This window comes from Cyprinodon tularosa, unplaced genomic scaffold, assembly GCF_016077235.1.
Source record: "Cyprinodon tularosa strain WSP-4 unplaced genomic scaffold, ASM1607723v1 ctg420, whole genome shotgun sequence".
In the NCBI taxonomy this organism is placed as follows: Eukaryota; Metazoa; Chordata; class Actinopteri; order Cyprinodontiformes; family Cyprinodontidae; genus Cyprinodon; species Cyprinodon tularosa.
This window is the reverse complement of record NW_024039142.1, coordinates 161,205-187,057: the sequence shown is the minus strand read 5'-3', so window position 1 is coordinate 187,057 and position 25,853 is coordinate 161,205. Positions and strand designations below refer to the sequence as shown.

At 37.8% G+C, this 25,853-nt stretch overlaps 1 protein-coding gene across 11 annotated transcripts in view; it reads left to right on the top strand.

Moving 5' to 3' along the window:
- Positions 1 to 25,853, top strand: part of celf5a (cugbp, Elav-like family member 5a) — a 314,625-nt gene that overhangs the window by 243,366 nt on the left and 45,406 nt on the right. For 7 of the 11 annotated variants that reach the window (XM_038299238.1, XM_038299243.1, XM_038299239.1 and 4 more), the window contains exons 4-5: positions 12,824 to 12,952; positions 22,231 to 22,310. In XM_038299238.1, the coding sequence (XP_038155166.1) occupies positions 12,824 to 12,952; positions 22,231 to 22,310 (209 nt within the window). The remainder of the gene's footprint in view (positions 1 to 12,823; positions 12,953 to 22,230; positions 22,311 to 25,853) is intronic. The other 4 variants (XM_038299240.1, XM_038299235.1, XM_038299244.1 and 1 more) reach the window with 1 other exon arrangement.

The window sequence follows — 25,853 nt, the reverse complement described above, 5'->3', positions numbered from 1 at the left end:
TTTTTTTTTTTTTTAACTAAAGAATTGCTTTGCATTGAGCCAGAGTTAATGCAAGCTCAAGCTTATTGCTGATATCATATACGTACAGTGCAAATCTGAATCCACTTTACGCAAGCTCTAGTCAGGTGAGCACTTGAATGCAACCTATATTCCCCCTACAGCTCATGCAGTTCTGGTTAGGAAGGAAAGCTGACATGCCAGGTGGGCTATAAGCCTATTTTGTCCATGTGTAGCAAAGCCATTGGGTGGCTCGGTTGCTCTTGCAGACAAAGCTTCAGAGGGATGGCAAATATTCTGGTACATCCTCACTCTCTCTTGGAGCTTGAGTTGGACACTGCCCCTTGCTCTATATCTGCTAAGCTTCCTGTACTTCCTTTTCCCTCTTTATCGCATAAACTTTAAATTTTTATTTATGACAGTTCTTTTACCTCCTGTTATTCATAATTTGTCATATAATGCAGTCAATTTTAGTTAAACTTATTAGCAACTATGGAAAATTATATTACAGATGGAATTTTTTTTATATATACTGTGCATTTACCTTAGTTGAGTCTCTATTTAGGTGACCTTTCAAAAGCAAATATATATATATATATATATATATATATATATATTAGGGATGGAGCGGTTTATGAAAACCGTCCGAACCGTTCGGTTCTACTGTCTCGGTTTGGTTCACGTGTGTTGCGTTCGCTTCATGCGTGGCTACTTTTTCTCATAGGCGAAGCGTTTACACTCCAGAGCAGAAGGTGGCGGTACTGCGACCACAGCCAACCACCAGTAGTAAACAAGAAGAAGAAGAAGCGAAGCAGCGTAGCCAGGTGTAGCAGAAAAAAATCAGTTGTTGTGGAGAATTGTGTGGGTATGGCGAGTGGGAAAGAACAGGAGTTGGAAGACGCGCCAGCAGCACTTTATAGGTCTGCTGTATGGGACCACTTTGCATTTAGAGTGACCTACGATGACGGCGGAAAGAAAGTTGTGGATAAAAACAGCGTGCAAGAATTGTGCAACACGTTTTGTTTATGCTAACAGCAACATGACCAACATGTCATGCTAACCCCAAAATCCCACATCCTCCGTCAGCGCTCCGCTCCGCCCCGCTGCGCTCCAGACTACCTGCAAAAAGCAAACCCTACAGCCTCCGCTGTGGCTCCCGTCCACTCCGCTCCGAGTTCCTTGGAGATCGTAGAGGGCATGCGTGAGATGATTAAATTCAAAGCAACAAAACATGCAGAAATGAACCAGGATTTGCGCGGATCATTAAAATTAATTACAATTTATTAATTTTTTGGGATTTTTTCATTACTTTTTATGGGATTTCAGGGTAACAATCAACATATACCGAACCAAAAACCGTGAACCGAACCGAACCGTGGATTTTGTGAACCTTTCCACCCCTAATATATATATGTATATATATATATACAGTATATTATCATTTTCTCACCCATCCTAATTATTGGAATCAGGTGTTCCAATCACTTCCATGGCCACAAGTCTATAAAATCAAGTACATAAAGACAAGCAGGCTGTTTTTACAAACACCTGTGAAACAATGAGTTGCTTTCATGAGCTCAGGGAATTTCAGCAGGGACCTGTGAAAGGATGCCACCTATGCAACAAATCCCCTCCTAAAAATTCCCCAGTCAACTTTCAACTGTAATAAGAAAATGGATGAAAGCCATGAAGGCCACGTAGACTGATGGGGATGGGTCGGTAGATGTTGAAGTACATAGTGCTAAGACTTTCTGCTGAGTCAATCTCTTTAAACTACCAAACTTCATGTGGCCTTCAGATTAGCTCTAGACATGTTAGCAGAGAGCTTTGTGGAATGGATTTTTATGGCCTAGCAGCAGCATTCAGGCCAAACATCACCAAGTGCAATGCAAAGCATCACAGGCAGTGATGTGTCAATCTGGAAATCTGATGGGTGTGTTTGGGTTTGGTGGTTGCCAGTTAGAATTGTACTTATCTGACTGCATTTTGTCAAGTGTAAAGATTGGTAAAGGTGGGATTATTGTGTGGGGTTGCTTATCAGGTGTTAGGCTTGCCCTTTAGTTCCAGTAAAAGAAACTCAATGCTTCAGCAACCCAAGACATTTGGACAATCCCATACTCGAAACTTTTCTAGGAAAAGTTTGAAGCTGGCCCTTTCCTCTTCCGGCATGACTGTGCACCTGTGCACAAAGCAAGGTCCGTAAAGAAATAAATGTCAGAGTCTGGTGTGGATGAACTTGACTGGCCTGCAAAGTGTCCTGACCTTAACCTGTAGAAAACATTGGAATGAATTAAAGTGGAGACTGAGAATCAGGGCTTCTTGTCCAACATCAGCATGTTACCTGATAAATGTGCCTCTGGAAGAATGGTTAAAAATTCCCATAAAGTCCGCTCCTTGTGGACAGCCTTTCCACAAGAGTTGAAGCTGTTCTAGCATCAAAATGTAACCAATATTAAATCAATCTATGGATTGGAAATAGGATGTCACTTAAGCTCATATGTAAATCATGGAAGTTGAGCGTATGCTTTCGGCAATATAGTTTATGTCTAAAAAAAAATAAAGCTCAAACTTAGTCAGACTGGATGGAAAGTTTCTGTCAATATTAGTTTTCTAATTTTTAACGCTTGACTTCTAACTGCGGAATATGTAATATGTAAGTAAGAGTCTCACAGGAAGTTGAAACTTATCCCAGACTTGTGTCTTTTTGTAGCCTCTCACAGGGTTGGTCCTATATTTCCCAGTAGTTTGTGTGAAGACAAGCATTCCCACCTCTTTCCTGTTTTATTACATCGGAGACCATGTGCTCAGAATGCTCGGCAATGTTAGTTTTTCAGCTATTCACATTTGTTTTGTAGCAAGTGCAAACTGCAAACCAAAGATATAAAAGTTTCTTTCAAACATTTCCCTCTTGTACCAACGCATAAAAGCCAAACTTGCAAATGATATGGCTAATAGCTGTGTTATCAAAAGATCTATAGTATGTTTGTCACATAAAAGACATTGTCTTTTTTCTCATTACCTGAAAAACCCTGAAAAAGATGAAGTATATAAATACGTTTGTTAGACACTATGAAAAGAAACTAATTACCTGAGAATGATCGTAAAGGCCAATGAATTACCATGACGGTAAGCTATTAGCCAAAAGCATATTCAGAGGGAGAACAAAGATAGATGGAGATACTGATACAGTGTAAGTAAAAATGTTGAGTAACTGAGAAAGATGCTGAAAGCTGAAGGCAATTCTACTCAAGGCAAGAAAAAACTGTGGAGAAGATGGGAGGTTGAGGTTGGTTGCAGGGGCTGGCCAAGGGGGTGTGTCTAATGTTACCCTCATGAATCAGTGTCAATGGAGTGAGAAGAAAATAATTAAGAAACAGGCAAGTGCTTTGTTAAATTCTGCCAAAGGTAAAGAGTCTGCTCTACTGTACGCAAACATAGTCTGGAAGGAAAACAAAAACTAAAAGAAATAGGGAAAAGGAAAATAAAAAGGGGGGAAAAAATCCATTAACATAATGGAAGCCAAACTGCCCCTCACGTGGAATTATGAAGGGAGACAATATAAATAGCACTGTCATACTGTAAATGTTTATGTACAGTAGCTACGCATGCATGTTGTGCAGCAGCTGGAGGATTTATGGCCACAGCCATAATGCACAGAAGTCGACACAAAGCCCCGAGTAATATTTCACATTTGTTATCATATCAGGAGTAAATTTGCTGAGCCGTATTATGGTGCGGATAAAATATTTCAGACAATTTTTCCTTTGGTTTTGCTCATTTCGGCTGCACCCCTCTGAGGCGGGGGTGTGTGAGCTGTCAGCATGGATGCCAGGTCGACTTCAAGAGAAACCAAGAGCGTGCACAGCAACACCTTCACTTTTACACGGTTTTACAGCTAATAGAAAGCAGGGCCACGTCACAGGGCTGTAATTGTATGTTCAAGGCTTCCAGCGGCGGCCAGCGTGGAGCTGAAATCTCTGCAGTCCAGCAGCAGAGAATGGAGAAGCCATTAGATTGCGCCGCTGCATAAAATCGTTGGCCTTCTCTGGAGATGGGCTGAGTGACACAGACCGGAGGTCATGTTTGTGCCTTATGTGAATCTCTTGTTTTTTGTTTATACTCATGTACAAATATGTGCAAGTGCACAGATACTTCAGTTTAAGTCTTTTAGTTGTCATTTGGAATATCCATCAATGCATCTGAGGGAGGCACAGAGGGGATTCTTGCTTTCTGAGATGGTATCAGATTAGTTCATATGCACCAAGGACATATGTATGGCTGCAGTTCAGAAGCTCGCTTCTCATTTCAGGCTGCTGTTCATCACAACCTCAGAGCTTGATTGTAAGCTCTTTGGCCCAGTTAACACGCCATAGGGCTTGTGATGCAAATGGAATCAACCAGAACCGCTTTTGCTTTCCTGTGATGTTTGTCTTCAGGATGTTTCTATTTTACTTTACACCAACAGCCATTCGCCTCCATATGTGGCCCTGTTCCCCGTGCCTTCTCAAGTTTAAATATATAATCATGGGTTATTTAATGTTCCCAATACATTATATCTTATGCAACATGTTTGCACGATGCATTAATATATAATCACAAAGTGCCTGAATATGTTTGCAAATTCAGCGAGGAAGAAACGGACCGGAGGATTACGTTATGAGGAAGACACTGGACAGATTTGGTCAAAAGTTATCACACCCCATCAAAAAACTATCAGATTTTTTTATCTTATAGCCACAAACTTAAGCATATTTTATTTCAATTTAATGTAATAGCCTAACTGATGATAGCACCTAATTGGAAAATTGACAGTGTACTGTTACTATCATTATCCATAAAGACAAGTACATATAAAGCAGAAATTACCATGGCATGGCTGTTTACAGAACATTACACATTATAGTTGAGATATTTTTTAACAAAATGACTTTTCGTCCTGCTCTCCATAAATCTGTTAATTAGGGACAGCTGGCAAAAAAAGATATTATTCATAAATGAATATATATTTATTTAAAAGGCACACGTTCTTTTAAGTTTACCAAAATCATAAATCGAGGGTAAGTAGAGCTAAATGCATGGAACATTTTAAAGAAAACCCGCCAGACCTGAGACTTCAGCAGATGTTGACCTTCCACAATAAGCAAAAAATATCAGGTATATTCAAGTACTTAGAGGACCTAATTAAGATTGGAAAATTGTGATCCACAGACTCTTACAATACAATGTAAATAAGCTGTTCTGCAGAAAATGGTAAAAATGTTTTTAAGTAGATGTGTAGATAGTATAGATTTGGAATATTATACAAAAATAGGTCACATTTCATTAGATTTTGTTTTGTAAAAAATACAACAAAAAACTATCTTAAGTTCCCTTTAAAGTTTTTACCTTATTCTTTGTTTGTCCATCAGTAAAAAAAAACACTTCAGCTTGGAGTTTTTATATGAGAAATTGGTGTGATCAAAAATTTAAGGGATGTGGATGCTTTTGCAGTGCTTTGTGACGTCTGCAGCATTGCTATCAAGGCTGCACATCTGCTGCTGCACGGAATTTTTGCTGGAGACTTGTGAGGGGTTACAGCTGAGCTAGCAAGGGGCAGCCTTGACACTGCAATGATGAAACTGTGGCATGAAATAGGCCAGTGCCAGTGTAAGTGACTCCAGTGCGAGATGGAGAAGCAAGTCAGAACTTCAAGAGCATCTGTCAAAATTGAAATATAGACCTGGGGTCAAATTTAACCTTTTTAAGCATTTTTTTAATATTAATTCATAGATATTTTAACCTAAATAAGGACGCTTCACAGGAGCGTTTTGTGTGGTGGATATCTTTTAAAGAACTTTGGTATTGTTTTCTTTTCTTCTTTCTGCATGGCTGTATCTAAGCAACATCTCAGAGGCTGCAAAGGAAACAGCACTAATAAGCTACCTCATTAAGGCGGGTGCATGGTAGGCCTTACGGTCTGTGCTGTCAACTCACTGGGCTAGGATGCAAACATCAAAAGACAGCTGAGTGTACAATGCACCCACACAGGAGTGCTAATTTGGTTTAGAAATTGGTAAACAAACTATCCACCCGTGTTTTTTTTTCCCTCAAATGTACGTCAATGGAACCTTAAATCTGAGTAATTCCTGACAGCGTAGGGACAACAAAAGCACGGCCATCTTCCCTCTTGGGCAAATGCCGCTCATAGAAAGGACCTCATCATTCAGGAGTTAATTTGACTGGGGTTGTTTTTTCACCCTAAGGCTATGCCAAACCTCAGAGTCCCTCCATTGTTGGTCCCTGATACTCCTGTCACTGAAAGAAAGAACATCCTGAGTGGATGCATGTACTCCTTTTAGCCACTCATGCACGCACACATTTAACACACCGTCTCATTAATGCAAACACAACCCTAGTTAGATCACTATATGTAATAAATTGGATTAAATTCCACTGGCTAAGCAGTGTGATCTCGTAGGGTTAATTAATTTCAGTCCATTCTGTCCATGTTTTTTCTGCTTGAACACATGCTGACACTGTTATTGTGTGGCGTCCTGCTCATTGAAGAAGTATAATAGGCTTAGGAAGGAGGGAGAGGAAGCTGTAACGTTTCCCACTATGAACTGATTTGGATTCTTTCCGTCTTGATTCAAGGAAGTACGCTACACTAGTCAGGTTTAATATGGATGCCTCCCCCTCCCGCAGCCTCTTTCCAGCTCTTATCATTTCTCCCCTGAAATGACAAAAACCTGAATGGCTTCTCAGGGCCCCTTGTTTCTGCCTGGATGCTATCTCATTTGGTTTTAATATATTTATCTATTCATTATTGTTCCCTTTTATTAGCCAGCTAATATTGTTCATAATTTGTCCTTATCTAAGAGCCTGACAGTCAAATTTGCTCTCCACCTCAGCAGACAGACGGATAAATGACCCCTTTCCCATGCTGCTCTACCTTCCTTGATACACCTCCACTGCTCCAAACTCCAATGAAACATGACTGACGGCACGCTGTATAAGTAGTTGTCATAGCAACCTCCCCATCCTTCTGACAAGTACGTTTCTCCATAGCACAAGCTCTCCCCTTGCTGTCACCATATCCCTCTCTTTCCCACTCCTTTCTCGCTCTCTTACTGTTGCGACAATTGAGGAAAAAGACAGACAGTGCAGAGAAATTTGAAAACCAGTGAGCGCCGAAAGTAGTTGATACACTCTTCTTCATCCCCCTCCACCAGCCCCCTCCCATGTTTCTCATTTTCAGTGCTCTGCCGTTTCCTCATTCTACCCACCGCTGGTAGTGATACACCAGCTCTGGTGGCATGCCTCTTTTATTCATCCTGGCTTATCGTAGACTGCAGGACCATACGCCTGGTAACTTACACTTTGGGCTCATTGCTCTGACTCTCCCTTACTGTACATTTACTCTGCCCTATCTCTAACCCCCCTTTCCTGCTCATTTTCTTCTAGTAGTCTACAACTTTGCCTCATTGTTACTTTGAAAGTGTCGGCTGACTGTCAAAATTTTCACTGGTTTCTTGCATCATCAGAAAACACTGAGTAAGAAGTGTCTAGAAAGTCTAGAAAAGCAGGCTTTTAAGGTCAGGGAAAATATGAAACCCTGGAGGCATGCCTGTGGTGTGTGCAAACAAAATAAAGTAGAATGTAAAAAATAAAAATCACAATATTGTTTGGAAAAAATTGCATTTTTGAAATTGTTCAGCTCTGGGGCAGCACTTGAATGGACACTCCCATAACGTGGAGAACTTTTAGGATTCCATTTTATATCTCTATTGCAAAAAATGTTAAAAGCTGTCATTAAATTTGCTATAATTAGAGATTAACCTGCTAACGTTTTTGCTGGCCGTGTTTAGATTTCTGTTTTATTTTTCCATTTTCTACTTTAACATTAGATGATGTTTCCTGCCTCCCTGCTATGAATGACATTTTGTTACTAATGGTTTAAAACAAAGTAAGAACGATTACCTTTTTGAACTGTCTAAGTTGATAGTCTGCTATTACCGGTACCATTTACTATGAATTGCTTGGTTGTCTGGTTAATATAACTAAAGTAGGTTAAGGTAAAAAAAAATAAACAATTGCAGCCTAAAAATCAGCCACTTCCTATCCCCCACTGAGTTCTTAGTGGTTATGTAACTGTAATGTGTTGTCATATCACAGTACCAAGAAGAGTGTTTTGAAATGTTGAATAATTTGCCCCAGTTTCCAGACCAACACCATTGTTATATTAGTGAACGAACTTCATTTATTTTATTTTAACTGTTTTTATTTCTCCTTTATCTATACAGCTACTGAGTCATAAAGTCTTATGTTCAGAGCAATTTAAGCACATTTGTTTTAGGACAAACATTAATGCAGCACTGATATTTGTCCTATATATAGTATTTGAAGCTGGATTTATCTCTAAAAAGCTTTTTTTCTGTGAATAAACATAATGGGGACATTAAATTATTGGGATGACGCAGTTATATCGCAATTAAAGTGTGAATATATTCTGCCACCATTAGCTGTAAAGACATCCTATAATGTCAGCGTGTTAGAGAGTTTTCACAGTGAATGTGCAGGTGTTTATTTGACCCCTGAATTGTTAAGTGATCATAATTTGTTTTAAATATTCTAAAGCCTTGTTTTTATTATTTGCAAAAAGGTTCAAGCAACCTTGCTGACAATGAACTGTAACAAAAAAATTGGGAGTGTATAATTTCCAGTCGTTCACCTTTGTTTTTACATGCTGAAACTGTGAAGCCATATTGTGATTGAAAGTTTAATAAATGCTTTAATCACATCTAGGTTTGTGTAAATTCACCAAGAACCAATTCTTTGTTAACTCTGTGTATTTTTGAACTGAAAGGATTGTTGTTCTTACTGTAGTTTGCTATCTAAACTCCTGTAGGACCATAAATGTGCATATACTTATAGATGTAAAAATTTTTTGAAGATGCAACCAGATAAAGGAATTGTGAAATAAACACTGAAACAAACCCATGAAGGAATTATGGTTTATCTTAAATATGTTATTAAAATAGAGGGAAAATAAAACAATAAAATAGATACTTACCGGTAAATCAGCATATTGATTATATGGTTTGGTAGCATTTTCCATTATGTTGTTTCTAGGTTGTTTAAGAAATCAATGAAGAAATTAACTGCATAACAAATTTACAGCTTAATCTGGTACCATGTAGTGACAACATTACAAAGACAAAAACAAGTTGGCTGCCAATAATACAATTAAGACTGATAAAAACCATATAAAGATGGATATTAAACTGATTTTGCTGAAGGATAATAACATAAAAATTACCCTACACTAAGTGAAAGACATGTATATTATCAGTATTTGATCTTGCAGATATTGTGTGTGTGCACAAATGCATGCAAGGAAGCACACAAATACACCAATCACAAGACTCTTATCTTTAATAGTGTTCATTGTATACAGTAGTAAAGCAAGACTGGAATTAGAGAACTTACTTAATGAGCAGATTGTTGCATGCAATATTTAAGGAAATCTGTAACCAGTATTCTTCATCATTACTTTTGAGGATTTTGAAAAAAATATTTTGATTTGATTTTTAAATGACAAGGAAGACAACAAAACTGCATGAAATCATATCTACCGTCACGGTACAGTAGTAAAAACTGCTAATCTAATCCTTTGTATCAAGAATTTCAAGTCCTTATTCACTTATTTTGCTCTTTAACTGCTTCTTTTGTTATGTGCATGGACTTTAGTCATTTTGCCCCCTGTTGCGTTTTAGATAACTGAAATATTGCTCTTGGCGCTAAACAAAAAAAATAAACTCCCAATCAAGCATTTTACTGCAAAGCAGCATCCTAACAATATAAGAATATCCTAGACTTGAGCAGGTATCCAAGCTTATCTGGTGTCAAGCATGTTTCACCTGTTTTCAATGCCAGTACTATGTGCCAGAACATGCTTGCCAATATGTCCTCAGTTGCATATCTTCTGTTAAATGATAAAGGCTAAGAAACTGTATAATATCATTTTTTTACGCTACAGTTGTCTCTTGAATTTATTTCATAATAGTATCTTTTGCAGACATAAAACATAGGGATAGTGGGTTGACCTAATTTTAGTGTCTAAATCATTGAGTGAAGCCATATGACACAACAGTGTCATATATAGCGGCCACTGGCCCTTTTATACTGCGAGTCCTATAAATATTATTCCATTTAACTAGAGATGACGTTCCAGTTAGCCATCCTGAAGCTGCAGGAAGGAGGCAGCATCGTATTTTAAAACATGCCACATAGAGGCTGTTAACAATATGATCCTAAGAGTGAACCTCCTATAAAACTGGTAAAGGTCATGCATTACCTCATAACTTCTCATACTCACATGAAAAAGAATATTACAGTCAAAGTTCAAACACGCCTTGCAAACGTATACTTATACTATCTTCACCTTTGTCAGTTTTTTCACACGTAACCAGCGATTGTTCATGATTTGATTGGGAATGAATACAATGAAATAATTACATAAGCACGATTAGAAAGTGGAAGGAACTTTTTGTGGTTTGATGAGATTTTTTTTCCCTAAGAGGTCCTAGGAGCATTTGTATTTAGTTTCTCTAAGTTGAAGAATTGTAGATCTACCTTTTATTGAAAAAAAAAACAAAAAAAACAGCAACAGCTTTTTCTGGGAACTATTGTGCAAACTCAACAGATGAAATACAAGTTTAACCAGGTCATTATCTCTCCCTCCTAATATTCCTCAGCCCATGGCTTCTTGCCTCTGTTTGTTTAGGGTTTTTTTTTTGTCTTCACCTCCTTTATTTAGTTTTTTTGTGTTTAATTATAAAATATTCAAGAAGTGAAACACACAGAACCCTGAAAACATGCACAAAAAAAAGGTCACCAATCACTTCACAAAAACATAACCTTTGGTGAATCCTAACTGACACTATAGGCAGCACTTTACAACAGGTTGTTTTGTTTTGTTTTGTTTTTATTTACCCTGTTAACATACCTGTACCTCACCCTCAGTTATACCTCCCTGTCTAGTGTTGACTTATACTATTCTGTTTTTTTTTATTCAAGTTTTTTCTTTTACCTTTAATAAAAACAATATACACTCTTTTTTTTTTTACCTGAGCACATCGAGCATTGACAGTAGTAACGTATAACCAAACCTTGATTTCAGCAAGGATCAGCTCACTCTATGCTGTTATAAGGTTCAGTGAGGGTAAAATGATTTCTTTTTTATTCCATTTTAATAGTGTTTACATAGATTACTCTGTCTAATTTGAACCAGAACTGCATTTAAGATGAAGTCTGGTTTTATTTTAGGAACAGTCTTTGCAATTTTGACCCTCCCCACCCCCACCTCAGCCGCCCACACACAGACACAATCCAACATACACAAACACACACCGACACACATGCAAACATCCTTGACTCATCTTCCTGATCCAACCAGAGAATTTATATTCTCCCTCCAGCATAAGGAAGGACCATCTTGGCCTTTCATTTTCCAGTTCAGGGCGTTTCCTTTTTTTTTTTTTTTTTTTTTGCAGATAAATGCTTTCCAATCCACCCTGACAGATGTCACATTGCATCACTTCCATTTTTTATACATAGCCTTTGATCCTGCCACTTGCAATAAGGAGCTAGTGCCAGGGACGTCCCTCCTTGGACAAGGGCTCTGACATGTGTGATTATTTTAAAGGTGCATCACTGTTGGTGCTGAGACAAAAAAAAAAAAAACAACCCTGCTGGACGCAATGCCTGTCAAGAGATTGCTACAGCCCTGCACAGTGTGTAGTAATTATAGATGGACATGGTCAATACCACTAGTTGCGATTTATTCCGCTCGCCTCCTCTTCACAGCAGAGGTTGTTGGTTCAGTCCCTCACTCAGTCTCTCCACTGTGACTTCACGGGTCAGAGTTGGAGAAACAGTCTGTATAAAGAAAATGACTTTAGTACTTCCTGCTTCTGGCAGAAACACAATGCCAGAGCATTAATCATACAGTGCCAGAGCACATCAGTAAACACGGGTGTCAAGTCAAGGTAAAGATCAGATCCCACAGCATTTAACAGGACTCAATAGCATAAAGGCAATCTATTGAACAGTCAGCGTTATTCATGGCTTGTCTCCCAGACTTCTACACTCCCTGAAGAGACGCACTATTGTTCACTGAAGAGCGCGTTGAAATATTTCTCTGGCTACACAAAAAAACTCTGGATCAGCAGCAATTAGTAGGGTAAGACAGAGATAAAGGGAGGAAGAGAGGAAAAAGAAATGAGAGGCAAAAATGTGGAATCAGCGAGAGGAAAAAGGGAAATCATGGAAAGAAAGCAAGGGAAGAGATGGCTGAATAGGAAAAGTAGAAGAAGGAGAGGAGTTGTATTTTCCAGTCAGTATAGATAAGTGTGTAGGAAGATAGAGCAGCCTGAAGCCCCCTTTGCTTTTTACATGACCAAAGACTCTATCATTGTCTTGGGTCTGACTCTCATGTACATGTGCATCAGAAAAGTCTTCATTACTATTATTTATTTTTTCATTCTTTCAACTTATTACCTTACCCTCTTACCAGCTCATGTCTCCTTATAGGACCAGATCCACTTATATTAGATATTGATCAGTGTTGGAAAATAAATAACAGTATGACTTAAAGCCGACTTTGTCTAAATGAATAAAATGGCTTTGCTGCTGTACGTGTGAAAGTATTAAATATATTTGTTTGTTCTTGTGCTAAATTTGTTTTAGTGTAATGACAGTGTTTTCCATTATCAGAAGGCTCTGTAATTGGTTTCATAATTGAGGTTAGATAGAATGTAACCTTTTGTCTCTTCCTTTGTTTCAGAAGACAGGAAGTTGTTTGTTGGGATGCTGAATAAACAGCAGACCGAGGAGGATGTCTATCGTCTCTTTGAGCCCTACGGAGTCATCGAAGAGTGCACAGTCCTAAGAGGTCCTGACGGAAACAGCAAAGGTAGGTGCCAGGATGCGACTGTCAACTTTATTTAGGTCAATGATAGAGAATCAACTGTGTGCATTTTTATTTCTTGTGTGAGTCTGTGTGTGAGCCAGGGTGTCTGTGTCTTGAGATCATGCAAATTACAGATGGCATGCAGTTCAAATATAGGTCAAGCAGCCTGTTCGCCTAATTTGGCATTTTGATTGGTACGCTTTGTGATGTGTGAGAAAGTCATGAGCTGTGAGGAAAGAAGAGACTCCTGCTTGACTTTAACTGTTAAAAAATCATAGAACAGCTACTCATAAGCATAATCCCACAAACATCCCACAGGATGATGCTGCCACTACCATGTTTTACTGTCACTGCATGAAAAGTGAGATTTCCGTCCCCGTAAACCCCCGTAAACTCCCGCAGATCTGCTTGATTTTCGTCAGTTTCCGACAATTTGCAACCCGTGCTTGTCCGCGTTTGTCGTGCCACAAATTGTCGGAAACGTACCATGACGTATGTGGAGAGCAATCAGCTGTACTAATGGCCCTAATTAGCATATGAATGCAGCAAACCCGCGCGGCTGGCCAGGTCTGGCTTGAATAACCCACTCAGTATTGGCTGAAACCACTATTCTCAAACAAATGAAATCGCTCGTGATTGGCAGCAAAACCACACGTGGCCACGCCAGGCTTTAATTTTCTTACTGAGTATTGGACGGAACCACTTCTTTTTAAACAAGTAAAGTCGCTCGTGATTGGTTGGCATATATATATATTTACATATATATATTTATTCATATATATATATATATATATATATATATATATATATATATATATATATATATATATATATATATATATATATATATATATATATATATATATATATATATATATTCATATATTTATTCATTCATATGGTGTGTATTTATGTTATCCTACACTACTACACAATTATTATGCTACCATCAAGGACATGAATGAATTTATACAGGAAATGAAGATTTGCCAGGAAGCTGTTTATGCAAAGAAAGAGCTTTATTAAAACACACACAACTATATACAACGCATATCCAAACACATGCGTTTCTAAAAATTAAAACTCCGTGAACGGTCCGTTTGCTTCCTCGGGGTTGGAGGTAACAGGCAGCATTCCCTCCGAGGAAGGTCCGATGTGCAGACGCCTACTGTGCGTGGCCCTGTACTTCGGCATCGCTTCTAACCGGGACTGCAGCTTAACACAGAGTTCAGAGGGATCCGGCCTACGAAATGGCGGCGACCGTACAATCCATCCAGAGACACCGCCGAGGAAGGCGGACTTCCAGAGTTCCACTTCCTCATCTGCTAGCACACTCTGCCTCGCTTTCAGCAGCTGAAAAAAAAAAACAATGAATCAGTGCACTGCGTATGGACACAACACATCTATTAATGCACCTGAAAAATAGTCACCAAATAAAGTCTTACCCTCTTTCTTCTGGCCCGACTCCGAGCAGATAGCCTCCGCACGCAGCGTGTGGCTGGCTGCGTATATCTGAAGCTCCTGCGTACCGTCTGAAAATACGTCTTACAGGCAGCTGGAAAACAATTAAATGAGAGTGGTATGAATAAAAAATCAAACGCAAGTCACAGTAACAAGGAAGGAGAAAACATTAAAACAAGTCACTTACACACAATGTCGTCTTTATCAACGTCGTGCAAATCTGGACTTGCTGATTATGGCTCAGAGCAGTAGGAGGTCTGTGAAAACAAAATGTAAAGCTATGATCGGTATCCATCCGTATCCATTGCCTTTTACCGCAGAATGAAAGCATATTCTTTAAATCTTACCCTTGCTCTGGTTCATAGCGCCTGCAATTAGTCTCCGAGTTGTGAAGACGGCGTAGGCCTACTGCTTCCTGTAAATCACAAAAAATGCACTTTAATAAAGCTTGTTCTTGCAAGGCTACTATTAGCCGCTATTAGCCGTAGCTCAGGCTAGGCCGCTTTTAGCTTAGCAGGCAGTAATCGAACATATATTTACCGCTAGCATCTCTTCTTTGAGTTCGTCTTGTTCGATGCAGAGTCGCCATCACGTCCAAGAGGAGTTTTACCCCGAAATCCCCCATTCTCCGCTCCAGACCGCCTGCACAAAGCAAATCATACATCCTCCACTGTGGATCCAGCCCCGCCGCTCTGAGTTTCTTGGAGATCGTACAGAGCATGCGCGAGATGAACCAGAGTTTCCGCGGATCAATAAAAATAATTAAAAAATCATTCTTTTTTTTTTTTTTAATCAAGGCCTTAATTGGCACTAAAATTATTTAAATATGTTTATCGAAGTATTTATAATTCTTTATTAAAAATGCTTATAAAAACAATTTCGTCAGATATATTATATCGCTCCAGGCGGAGAAAAAGCTAGAGGATATATATATACGTATATGTGTGTGTGTGTGTGTATGTGTGTGTGTTTACATACATACAGGAGTCATGGAATTCTGCTTGCAGCTCCTTCATATTTCATGTACACTAATAACTTGTGTACATGGTTCTTGTTGATGGCATTAAAATCATTTCAAATAGCATTAAAATAGCATTAAATTAGAGTCACTCATTCCTGTATGAACCCTGTGAGCGCTTAATTTAATATGACATATTAAAAAAATCCCACCATCATCCAGCATATGTTCAGTTTCTGCCCAAATATATATATATATATATTTTTGTAGATTTTTGTAACGTGGATAAGGATAATTCAAAACTGCTTTTTTTTTTAATGAACTTGTTCACTGCTTCCAAACTCAGCATCTCTTTTCATTCCTGTAATAAGAAGTTTCTTTTGACTGGATTTGATTAAAGTTTAAGTCCCTCGGTATAAAATAAATATTTTGATGGAGATGAGAAATCTGCGTCCTCGTTGGTGAATAACCAATAGTTTGGATCCAATCATTTAAATAAACGGTGTTATTTTTTTTTTTTTATATATATATATATATATATATATATAAGAATTGTGCTATAATTTCTAGTCACCGATCTGTTGCTGCTATATTTTAATTTGACGAACCGGAATTTGTCGATGTTCTTTTTCCTGTTTGGTGCGATTGCAATTGCGGATCTTGACCTGGCCGGACCTTATGACCACAGTGTACCAATCTTCTCATGGCTACTTCCAACAGGATAATGCGCCATGTTATAAAGTAAATCATCTCAGACTCATTTCTTGAAACTTTTCCACTTAAGTAATTGTGAATTGAGCATATTGACATACAACATTTTATTTTTTATCTTAAATGCAATTTTTTTTTATTTTATAATTACTGCTCTAAATGTATTGCTCTGTCAGCTAAAGATCTGTTTTGGTCTCTATACTTTAATTAAATAAATCAATTCAAGCTAAAATGTAAGAGGCTATACTGAGCCTGATCTCTTTGTATCAGAGATTTTCTTACCTTTTAGAAAAATGTCACTTGGAGTAAAACCCCCCCTGCAACCCTGATTTGCATTTGTATAGCTCACAGCATGTTCATTTACATGTTAAAGCCTCCCCTAGAATTCCATGGGGGGGAGGCATGGGGGGAACACTGCCTAAGAGAGTCCACGTCAATTTCTGACAATTTACGGGAGTTTTCGGCGAAGCCTGCAAATTGTCGTAAACTGCCGCTAACCTGAAGTTCCACGACAATCTACAGTGCCGCATATTGACGAAAATCCCACTTTTCATGCAGTGTGTGGGAATTGTGTACACACTTCAGAAAGATTTATTACAGCCGAACAACAACTTACCGAATTAACATAACTGGCTTTGGTTTACAATGTATATGGAGTCCAAAAGTACAGCGGTTTCATTGGACTGAAGCATTGCTCTGTGCTGATCATTATAATGTGTAAAAAAGATCTTTAGGGCATGGATATGGCCTCAATGTTTTTATAAGGACAACTGTCAAAACACAAAGGTGAAAAGTACTATAATACTTTCAACAATTCAGCACATCACAGAATTTCAAGAAGCCCTCGAAGACGGGCCTGCTTCAAGTCTGTTCTCAATACAACTATATCGCTAATTCATTTAGAAGGGTGACCATTATTATTATAGAAGCTATAAAGGAATCCTGAATCGCGGTGTCCAATGTGCCGCTACATTTTTGAGACTCCTTTGCTCATCCTAAATATGAACACAGCTTTATAATGAAAATGTCTTCTATTCCTAAAACACGATAGACATTTAGAGACTGTGCCATACTGCAATACAAGTGCAGCTATATCTCTAATTAAATTTTGGAAATTGGCTCGTTAATTCAAAATATAATATAATGTGCAGACCCCGAGTCTTTTTTGTCTTATTATGATTAATTTTTTTTTTTTTAAAGCACTCTTATTTACTACCATAGTTGCAAACAATACCAAAAAGGTGTACTTTGACTTAGTAACTACCATTTAAACTTGGTCCTCTCCAAACCGCTCTCGGTGTGGTTGCCCTGCATGGACACATTAGTGTGTAGGGGTCTAGTCTGTTCTGCCCTTCATAAAGAACTCCAGTGCTTGTATCCGTCATTTATTGACTTTTTCTGTAATTCTCACGCTCTCTGGTCCCCGGTATCATCCAGATATTATGTTATGTTGTTACAAAGAGAGCACAGATGTTTGTTTCAACATCATGAACTAGCACGTTTTGTGATAGAATGCGATAATATGGTATTGTAAAAAGCAATAGTTTCATTAGTTGACAAGATTAGCAATGGATTGGGCAATGGAAAGGACCATAGGCTAAGGCTAAAGTCCTTTAAAAAGGAATTTCATATTCAAATTTTTAACTGTTCGCATCTCTCTTCAACTAAAATCCTTGTCCCAGTTCATCCATCCATCTATTTTCTGTCAGGCTTTATCCAAAGCAGGTCGCGAGGGGCTCTGGTACCTAGACAGGCGGGGTACACCCTGGACAGGTCGCCAGTCTATTGCAGGGCATCTCTCAGTTACTTTTCCAAAATATGGATGCAGGCTGTTTCATTACTTTTCTATTTATATATCAGTGTTTGAAAAAAAAAAAACTGTCAGCACAGAGAAACACACAGGCCAGAATGAGGAGAGCAACAGAAAGATAAAAACTTTAACCTGGTAAGAAGTGGTGAAGACAACTCCTGTTGCCTGTTTCTGAAAGCTTGACTAAAAACTCAGTTTAGTTGCTGACAATGCAGTGCACTTTAAAAATTACTTTAGCTTCAGTAACCATGTACTGTATTTAAATCAGTAACAGTGAATCAGTTGGTTCCAATTGTCTCAAAGTACGATAAACTGGTGACCTGACCAGATTTACTGAGTGCTCCAGCACCTAGAGGACCTAATGAAAGAGCTAAGCTGTTTAAAAATGAATAATTGAACGTCTATAAGGGGAGCAGATTTATTTCTTACTTTTCGTAACATTAGGTTTATACTTGAAGAGCTCAAATATCCAAGTAGTTAAAGGTGCAGTTTGAAGCAGGTTCTCCAACAAGCATAGTGCCACTGTCCTTTGAAGTTAAACCTCTGACATTTGAGGTTCATTTTACATTAAGTCACACCTTAAAATGTTATACTAGTTAATAGCAAATAGCTTAGCAGGTAATATGGTAGTCATAGCGCTTCCCATTTTGCTCCGATTCAAATGTTGCTCTAATAACCCTTTTGGGGTAAAACATGTAAAATATGTTTGACCTGTTTCTACTTACTTTTAGAATAACTGGATGCGCAAAACCATCCTAAATGGTCTTCCAGCATCTTATCTTTTAGCTGTCTGCTGTGGTACAAATAATAAATAAGGTGATCCTCCTGATAATTTAAGTCAAAAGGAACTGTTAATGTATATCATTCACTATACCTTTAATCAGGGGTGTCAAAGTGGTTCCAGAAAGGGCAGGTTTTCTTTCTAACCAAGCAATAGCAGTCCAGACTCCATTCATCTCATCAATGGAGTCTGGACTGCTATTGCTGGGGGTGGGGTGCTTTCTGGAACCAGTTGACACCTGTGCCTTTAATATAAACAGCGCGGATATGTAAATATGTGTGGATATTTATTAGCAACAGCTTTAGTAAAATCTTGTCTTTCTTCAGTGATTTATTTGGAAAATACCAATTTTGGCCCTGCTCAATTTCCTGTTGGTACAGTTTAGCTTTCAGCCACCCCTCAGTACACGTTAGTCCCTACCTGTCCACCTCTATGAAAGTTGTCTGGCTCTGCCACTGTTTAAGAACATGCACAGGTTACCTTTGAGATATAAACACGGAAATAGCTAAATAATTGTATGGCTCCCCCAGTAGATTAGTTTCTTACTTATATTGATATACCAAATGACCCTCATGAAATATTGTCTGGGGAAACCTCTGATGATTATCACACAGCCTTGGTCATTTTATTTACCTCATTCAGTGTTGGTGCTTCTACTATCTTTTGATTAAATTTGATAATATATCAAAATCCATATTTTTAGTTTTGGTGGTAACATATTTACAAATACATTTTTCGGTATTCATTTTTTTAAATCATATTTATTGTGTTTCAGCATGTCGTCTTGCCAATTTTAATACTTGGCATTATACAACATTCCTCCAACACCTTCATTAAAACTACATATGATACAGTCATGTTTAGACCTGATCAGCATTGAATATGAGGTACTTTAGAGAGATGAAGTCCAGGCATAGTGACAGCCATCTCCAGCTCAACAGCAAAAAGACAGAATACACCAGCATTGACTTCCAGAAGTCAAGTACCACACTGCACTGGGGCTTGAGCATCAATGAGGAAGAAGTGTAGCAGGTCACAAGCTTCAAGTTTCTCATACTGCACCTCTCAGTGGAACCAGGCTAGACTGTGAACACCACCCACATTATTAACAAAGCCCAGTAGCATATATTCTTCTTGAAAAAACTGAGGAGGAACAAACTCCCTCAAACTTTGCTGAAACAAATCAGCTCAAAAATGAAGTACTGCAAAAGTTTTCACACTTACTACAGACTCTCCAATAAATAACATACCTTAACTACATCTAACTCACACTGATTTGTTTAAAGGAGAGGCTGCTTAATACCTTTCCTCTTCTCTTTCATCTTCTATAAAAAAGAATCCAGAATATTTTTTTGCAAAAGTTTTCAAACTGTATTAATTATACCTTCTGTCTTTTGATCTTTTATTTAAGCTATACTATAATTACATTTCCATGTCTACCAAAACATTGGATTTTAGACTAAAAAATGAACTGATAGTTTGCTATTTTCTTAAAAACCTTAATCTATTGAATCAAAACGATCTTTGCATGACTTTGAAAACTGGATCTCTTAGATTAGAATGTGATATCAGAGATATAAAAAGAACAATATTTTATACAGAAATGTGTGGTTATTGAAATGTCTGTGTAAAACCTTGTGAAAGATTATTTTTAAAAGATACTCTGATATGACAAACATTCCTCATCAGAACTCCAATTTGTTAAATATGACTATGTATAATAAAATTCATAATTATGTTTTTTTATTTTGAAAATCATTTGATTTAATGTCCTCATCTTGTTCTATTCCATCAACTTCCCAGGCAATAGAGATGAAAATGAGCTTTTATGACTAAATCTGGCACATTTACATGACAGACTGATGCACTTATGTTGATAAATGTAAAATGACATTTTTTTAATGAATAGCATGCAATAATAGAATGAAAACATGTATTAACAGTTTAAATAGATAGTGAATTATCTATTGTTCCAAAATACATCAGATATGTGTTGACATTTACTCTTTGCCTTTTTTATCTTCAGATCATTGTTGCTTATAACAGATTTTGTTTCTCCTAATTGTAACAGCTGCCTTGGCTCAGTTTATTTATTTAGTTTTTTCAGATGATACATTCAAACATCCAGATTACAGCCTTAACTTATCATAAAGAGTATGCAGGCCTTTCTTAATCATAAAAATCTCCCAGAAAACTACACACTAGCCCCACATACAGTAGAATTTAGGTATTTAGAAATTGCTCTTATTCAATGCAAAGTGATGGGCTCTCCTTGGGAAAGGTAAAATGGATTTTGCAGAGAAATAATTTTTTGGGATTTGAAGTCAAAGCAGTTAGACTCCGTAGAGACTTAGCATTAAAGGGAAACACTAATGTAAAAAAAAACTTCAAATGCCTCTAATGTGGTGAAAGGAGAAGCCAAGGAAGGTTGTTTTGTAATATTTAAGATATCACAGCTGTATTTGCCTTTGTTGAATAATTTACTATTATTGTTTTATGATTACTCTATTAGAGCTAGAATAAGTACTAAAGGCAAAAATATTTTATGTCCAAACTGGGCACCTTTGAGAGCAGCTTTTTATGAATAGCTAAATTTGCAGAATTCCAGTAACTTGAAAAAATAAACTGAATTTTTGTTGTTGTTGTTATTAAATATTTTTGTATATTGTCACAGGCACAAGAAAACGCTTATAGGAAATCTGTCTGGCTTTTAACCCCAGTTTATCAGTGTAACCCCATCATTAGGCCGTTCTTAGTCCTCATCTCTGACCGTCTTCCATAGAAGTAAGAGTTGCAATAAAGGGTCACTGGGTCAAGCAGGACAGATGACATGAAGAATAAAGCACAAGATATCAAATAGTAAAAAAAAAATATATATATAGATTCTTCATGTGTTAAAATTAGGTGAAACAACCCAGTGGTCAGCAGCTGATTCTGCTTTGCTGCTTTGGTCATGTTCTGTTTTTATGCACATGCCAGTTCAAATTCAGATAAGGCTTACAAATGTTAATCATCTAACATTTCTACAAGAGTACAATAAAAGCTAGGATTGTGCATGATAATTCATCCAGAATTAATTCCATCAGGACTCGAAGGTGAGAGCCATTTAGAGTGCTTTTAGTCATGGAATCAAACCTGTGGAGTTTCTTTTGAAACACAAAACTGACCTTAGAGATATTATAGAAAAGAATGATATTTCTGTGATGTCAGAACTTTTTCGGTCTGTTTTGGAACTGAATATTTATCAGAACATGTTTTCTAATGGTTTTCTTGTCTGATTCAGTCTTTAAGCCATGAAATAATATGAAGTACCCATGTGAGGCTAAATAGCAAGCTTTTTTGCTTCATCAGTCCAATCTTTGGCCTGCAGTTTCTGCTTGCTTGTCTGCCTGCCTAATGCCCAGAGTAGGGACTCTTGCTGTGCAATGAGAGCCTGTTGTTTCTCAATGATTACTTTAGTGTCAGATAGAGATACAATTCTACATCTTTTTTTTTTCCCTAAGTATCAACATGTGCACATGCTGTATGTGTCCGTGACACATATCTGCTCTTTCTTCCAGGTTGCGCCTTCGTCAAGTTCTCTACACACACTGAGGCTCAGTCTGCAATTGGGGCCCTGCATGGCAGCCAGACCATGCCAGTGAGTAAAGCTCTCACAGACATGCAGCACACATGCACACGCAAAATTGCTTTTTACAGTTATAGTGTGGCTAAGAAGCTTACGTGCTTTAAGCTTTTTGGTGGTCTATTTTAACTGGACTAGTGATGCAACATATACCAGCAAATAATATTGAAAACATGAAAATGATGCACAAATTGAAACTTATGTGTGTTTCCTCTGATCTGCACAAACTTAACAAGACACAAACATATATTTACAGCCTCAGTCTCTCTTTGCAAGCTGGAGAAAACCAAACGTTTTTGGTGCTGTATAAGCTTCTGCATAATGCTGCACAAATATTTCACAACTCTGTATATCCAGTTTGATTAACCTTATTTATATATTTTTCCTCACTCCTCCAATGTTCAGTATGTTGAAGGTCAAGATGTTTATGCTGACATGAAATTTGAGAAATGTAAAGGTAGTACTTCTTCAATGTACCATCAAATACTGATGGCATTGTTTTCTATCAATGTGGTGCATGAAGGAAACACACTGGATCTGTTTGAAATATCAAAAGGAGAGAAACTGCAGGGGAAATTTAAAATACTCTAGTCAAAGAAACGTCCCTTTACAAAAAATAAGATATAAAATATAAAAAAGGTAATTAGTATGAACTGGAATAACAGTCACCTAACAGACTACAGTTTCACAGAAAGCATAACACAAGATAATATTTACCTAATATTGATACAAATACAGTATCAATTTTGCCTCATATAGTGCCAGATACCATATAGTGGAAGAAAAAATACAGTACATCCCCCTTTATAACACAATTAGAAATATATAACCTAAAATATAGAAAAGAATAAGACATAGGTTTTAAAACCCAAAGTGTGGCCTGTCGTTCTTCTGACAGTACTAAAGTAGCATTTAACCTGTGTGCGGTGGGTTACGTGACTGCACTGCGTAGGCAGTCACGTAACCCAGTCTAACTTAAGTCAAGTTTAAGTGGGGGCTTCTGAGGATTGGCTTTTCTTCACATATCGAAGATAAACTTGCTTTCCTATCGAAAGATTTACTGGTTTTTAAAAATGATACAATGTATTATAGCAATTTATGATATATGAAGGTTGCCTCTGCGTGTCTACCAAATCCTTATTGAATATAAAGCTTTGAGTGTTTGCTAGATCAGACCTATTGAACATGGACACAGTTGGTGTCACATCTGCCCAGCAGCGTTGGACTTTCAGGTAATTTCAGGAAAACATAGGCTGCGGGCTTATAGATACAATACTAACGTGTCGATCTGCCCATCTTACCATGTTTTAGTTGTAAAGAGTCAAACAAGAAGGCTATTTAAAAGATTAAAAAAAACTTACATAATATCTCCTTAAAATCTGGCAACATTTTGAATGTCTGTTTGGAAAATGTTGGCCTCAATCAAACATCAAAGCTGTTTTTTGAATGCATAACGTGCACAAACATTTGGAGTGGTTACACAGGACTGTAAAACAAAGCTTAAAAGTTGGGTTTGTGCGTAGAACTAACCACTTTGGAGAACCTCGATCTGAAACACAACCAAAATTGTGGCTTAGATCTGTGCAACTTAAAATATTTATATGAATTCTGGAGTATTTTGATATAAATGCATGATAAAATATTTTTTCTGCAGAACAACACATTGATGCTCCAATAAAAGTGTAGGATGTAATTCTCCACCTGCTGCTCCTGTTGCATATCTTCTCTTTGTATTTTGTTGTGCTCCCGATTCTCCTAAGCCTGCGACAAAAATATTTCAGTGGAACATTTACAGATTTCGAGATCCATCAAAGTGATGTGGGCATTGCTTCTGTGAGCAGGATTACCTTAATATAATATAAAGAATATAAATTTTCAAGGAACAAGCCAGTTTGAACACATTTGTATTCAGACATTTAATTTTTTTTCTACAATTTCTTGTGTATTATCAAAAATTCTGCAAGAAATTTAGACCTGCACATCAAATTTATATTTTATAAAAAATAGTTGTTGCTGTATCTTCAATTTAATCTTTCAAAATAAAAAGATTTATAGTAAAATGCCATATATGGCCATAATGATTTTATATTAACTGGTTTATTCATCTCCAACTATATTAGTCAGATATTCATAAAGTTTCCAACTTTGAAAACTGATACATGCAGGAATCCTTTCCTCTGTCTCTTTCATTAGCAAATTACTTAAGAGAACACCAAGCCTATAGCCAGATGAAACTGATAAGAGTCATAATTGAATTTTGGATGAGTCATCAATCAGCAGTTCTGTTTGCATAATCTGTGAATAGAAATCCAGTGAGACATCACGTTTGCTCGTTATGTAAGCACTCTGTCCTCTAAATTCTCTCTGCATTTCATTTAATCTGAACCCACAAACACAGATAAAGCTCTAGCTCTGGTTTATATGTGGCTGATGTTTAGTCATCGTTCCTGTAGACCTGTGGGTGTCAAACTAAAAGCTACTAGAGCTGCACCTGGAACGTGACAGAAGTTTCTCCCCATGGCATTTAGAGGGAGGATGTGGAGTTACACAGTAGGCTGAAGTACAGAGTGCTATGTGTTTACCCTGGTCTTACCTTTCTTAGCTTATAAGAGAAGCAAGGACCGTGAACTCTTCTGACCCTGTGTCACAGGTGTTGTGTTTCACTGTGTGATTTCATTATTAATGCTTGCAGCGTATTGGGAACAGAGAAAGTATGTTGAGGGGGGGTCAGTAGAAGCCAGCTGTGCCATCTTGGCACAACTTCCGAGTCAATCTAAGTGCAAATGACTGCTGGTCATAAGGAATGCCTCTGAATGGCCATTTTCCATAGATGCCCTCCTTTTGTGTTGAGCTTTCTGCCTATCTGTGCTAGCTCTCTGCCCTCGCTCGTCTCTCTTTGGCAGTCTCTTGGGATATTAAGGAATAGACTTGTTTACTCCACCTTTCACCACATTGGCTGCTGAATTATTCATCTAACTATAAGCAGGGTGCTGAAGGAAAGGGCGGGGAGGAAAAGTCGGGGGGAGGAGGTTGGAGGGGTGTGCAGAGGGAGAATGAGTGAATGGACAGGATTTATACCTCCTGCCCCTCGTAAATTGATTATAGAAATCTGATCAGCATCTCATATCCTGTGGATGGGAGAGGAGAGGGCACAGTTGCCTGCCTTGCAGAGATTAGCGGGCTGCCATGGACTGTTTTGCCACAGCAGGGCAGCCCTATTCACAGGAAAAAGTACATAAATGTGGCAAAGATCTTGAGAAAAGACGGGGGGGCATATTCTGTGAGATTGGCACTGCTGAATCACACCTGCAAAATATATTTGTGCACAAGAAAAACCGTAAAACTTGTATCTCAACTTTTGACTGCTCTAGAAGCGACTTCGAAAAATAAATAGAAACACGGAGAAGAAAAGATGTACAGCGTGTCTAGCTTATTACTAAACAATTTCTCATTCTTCAATATAAAAGACTAATAAAACTGTGCCACTAAATTAAATGTGAGCAAGTAGCTAGATGTGTATGTGTGCGCACCCTGCATTTGCTGCCACTTCAAGGCTAT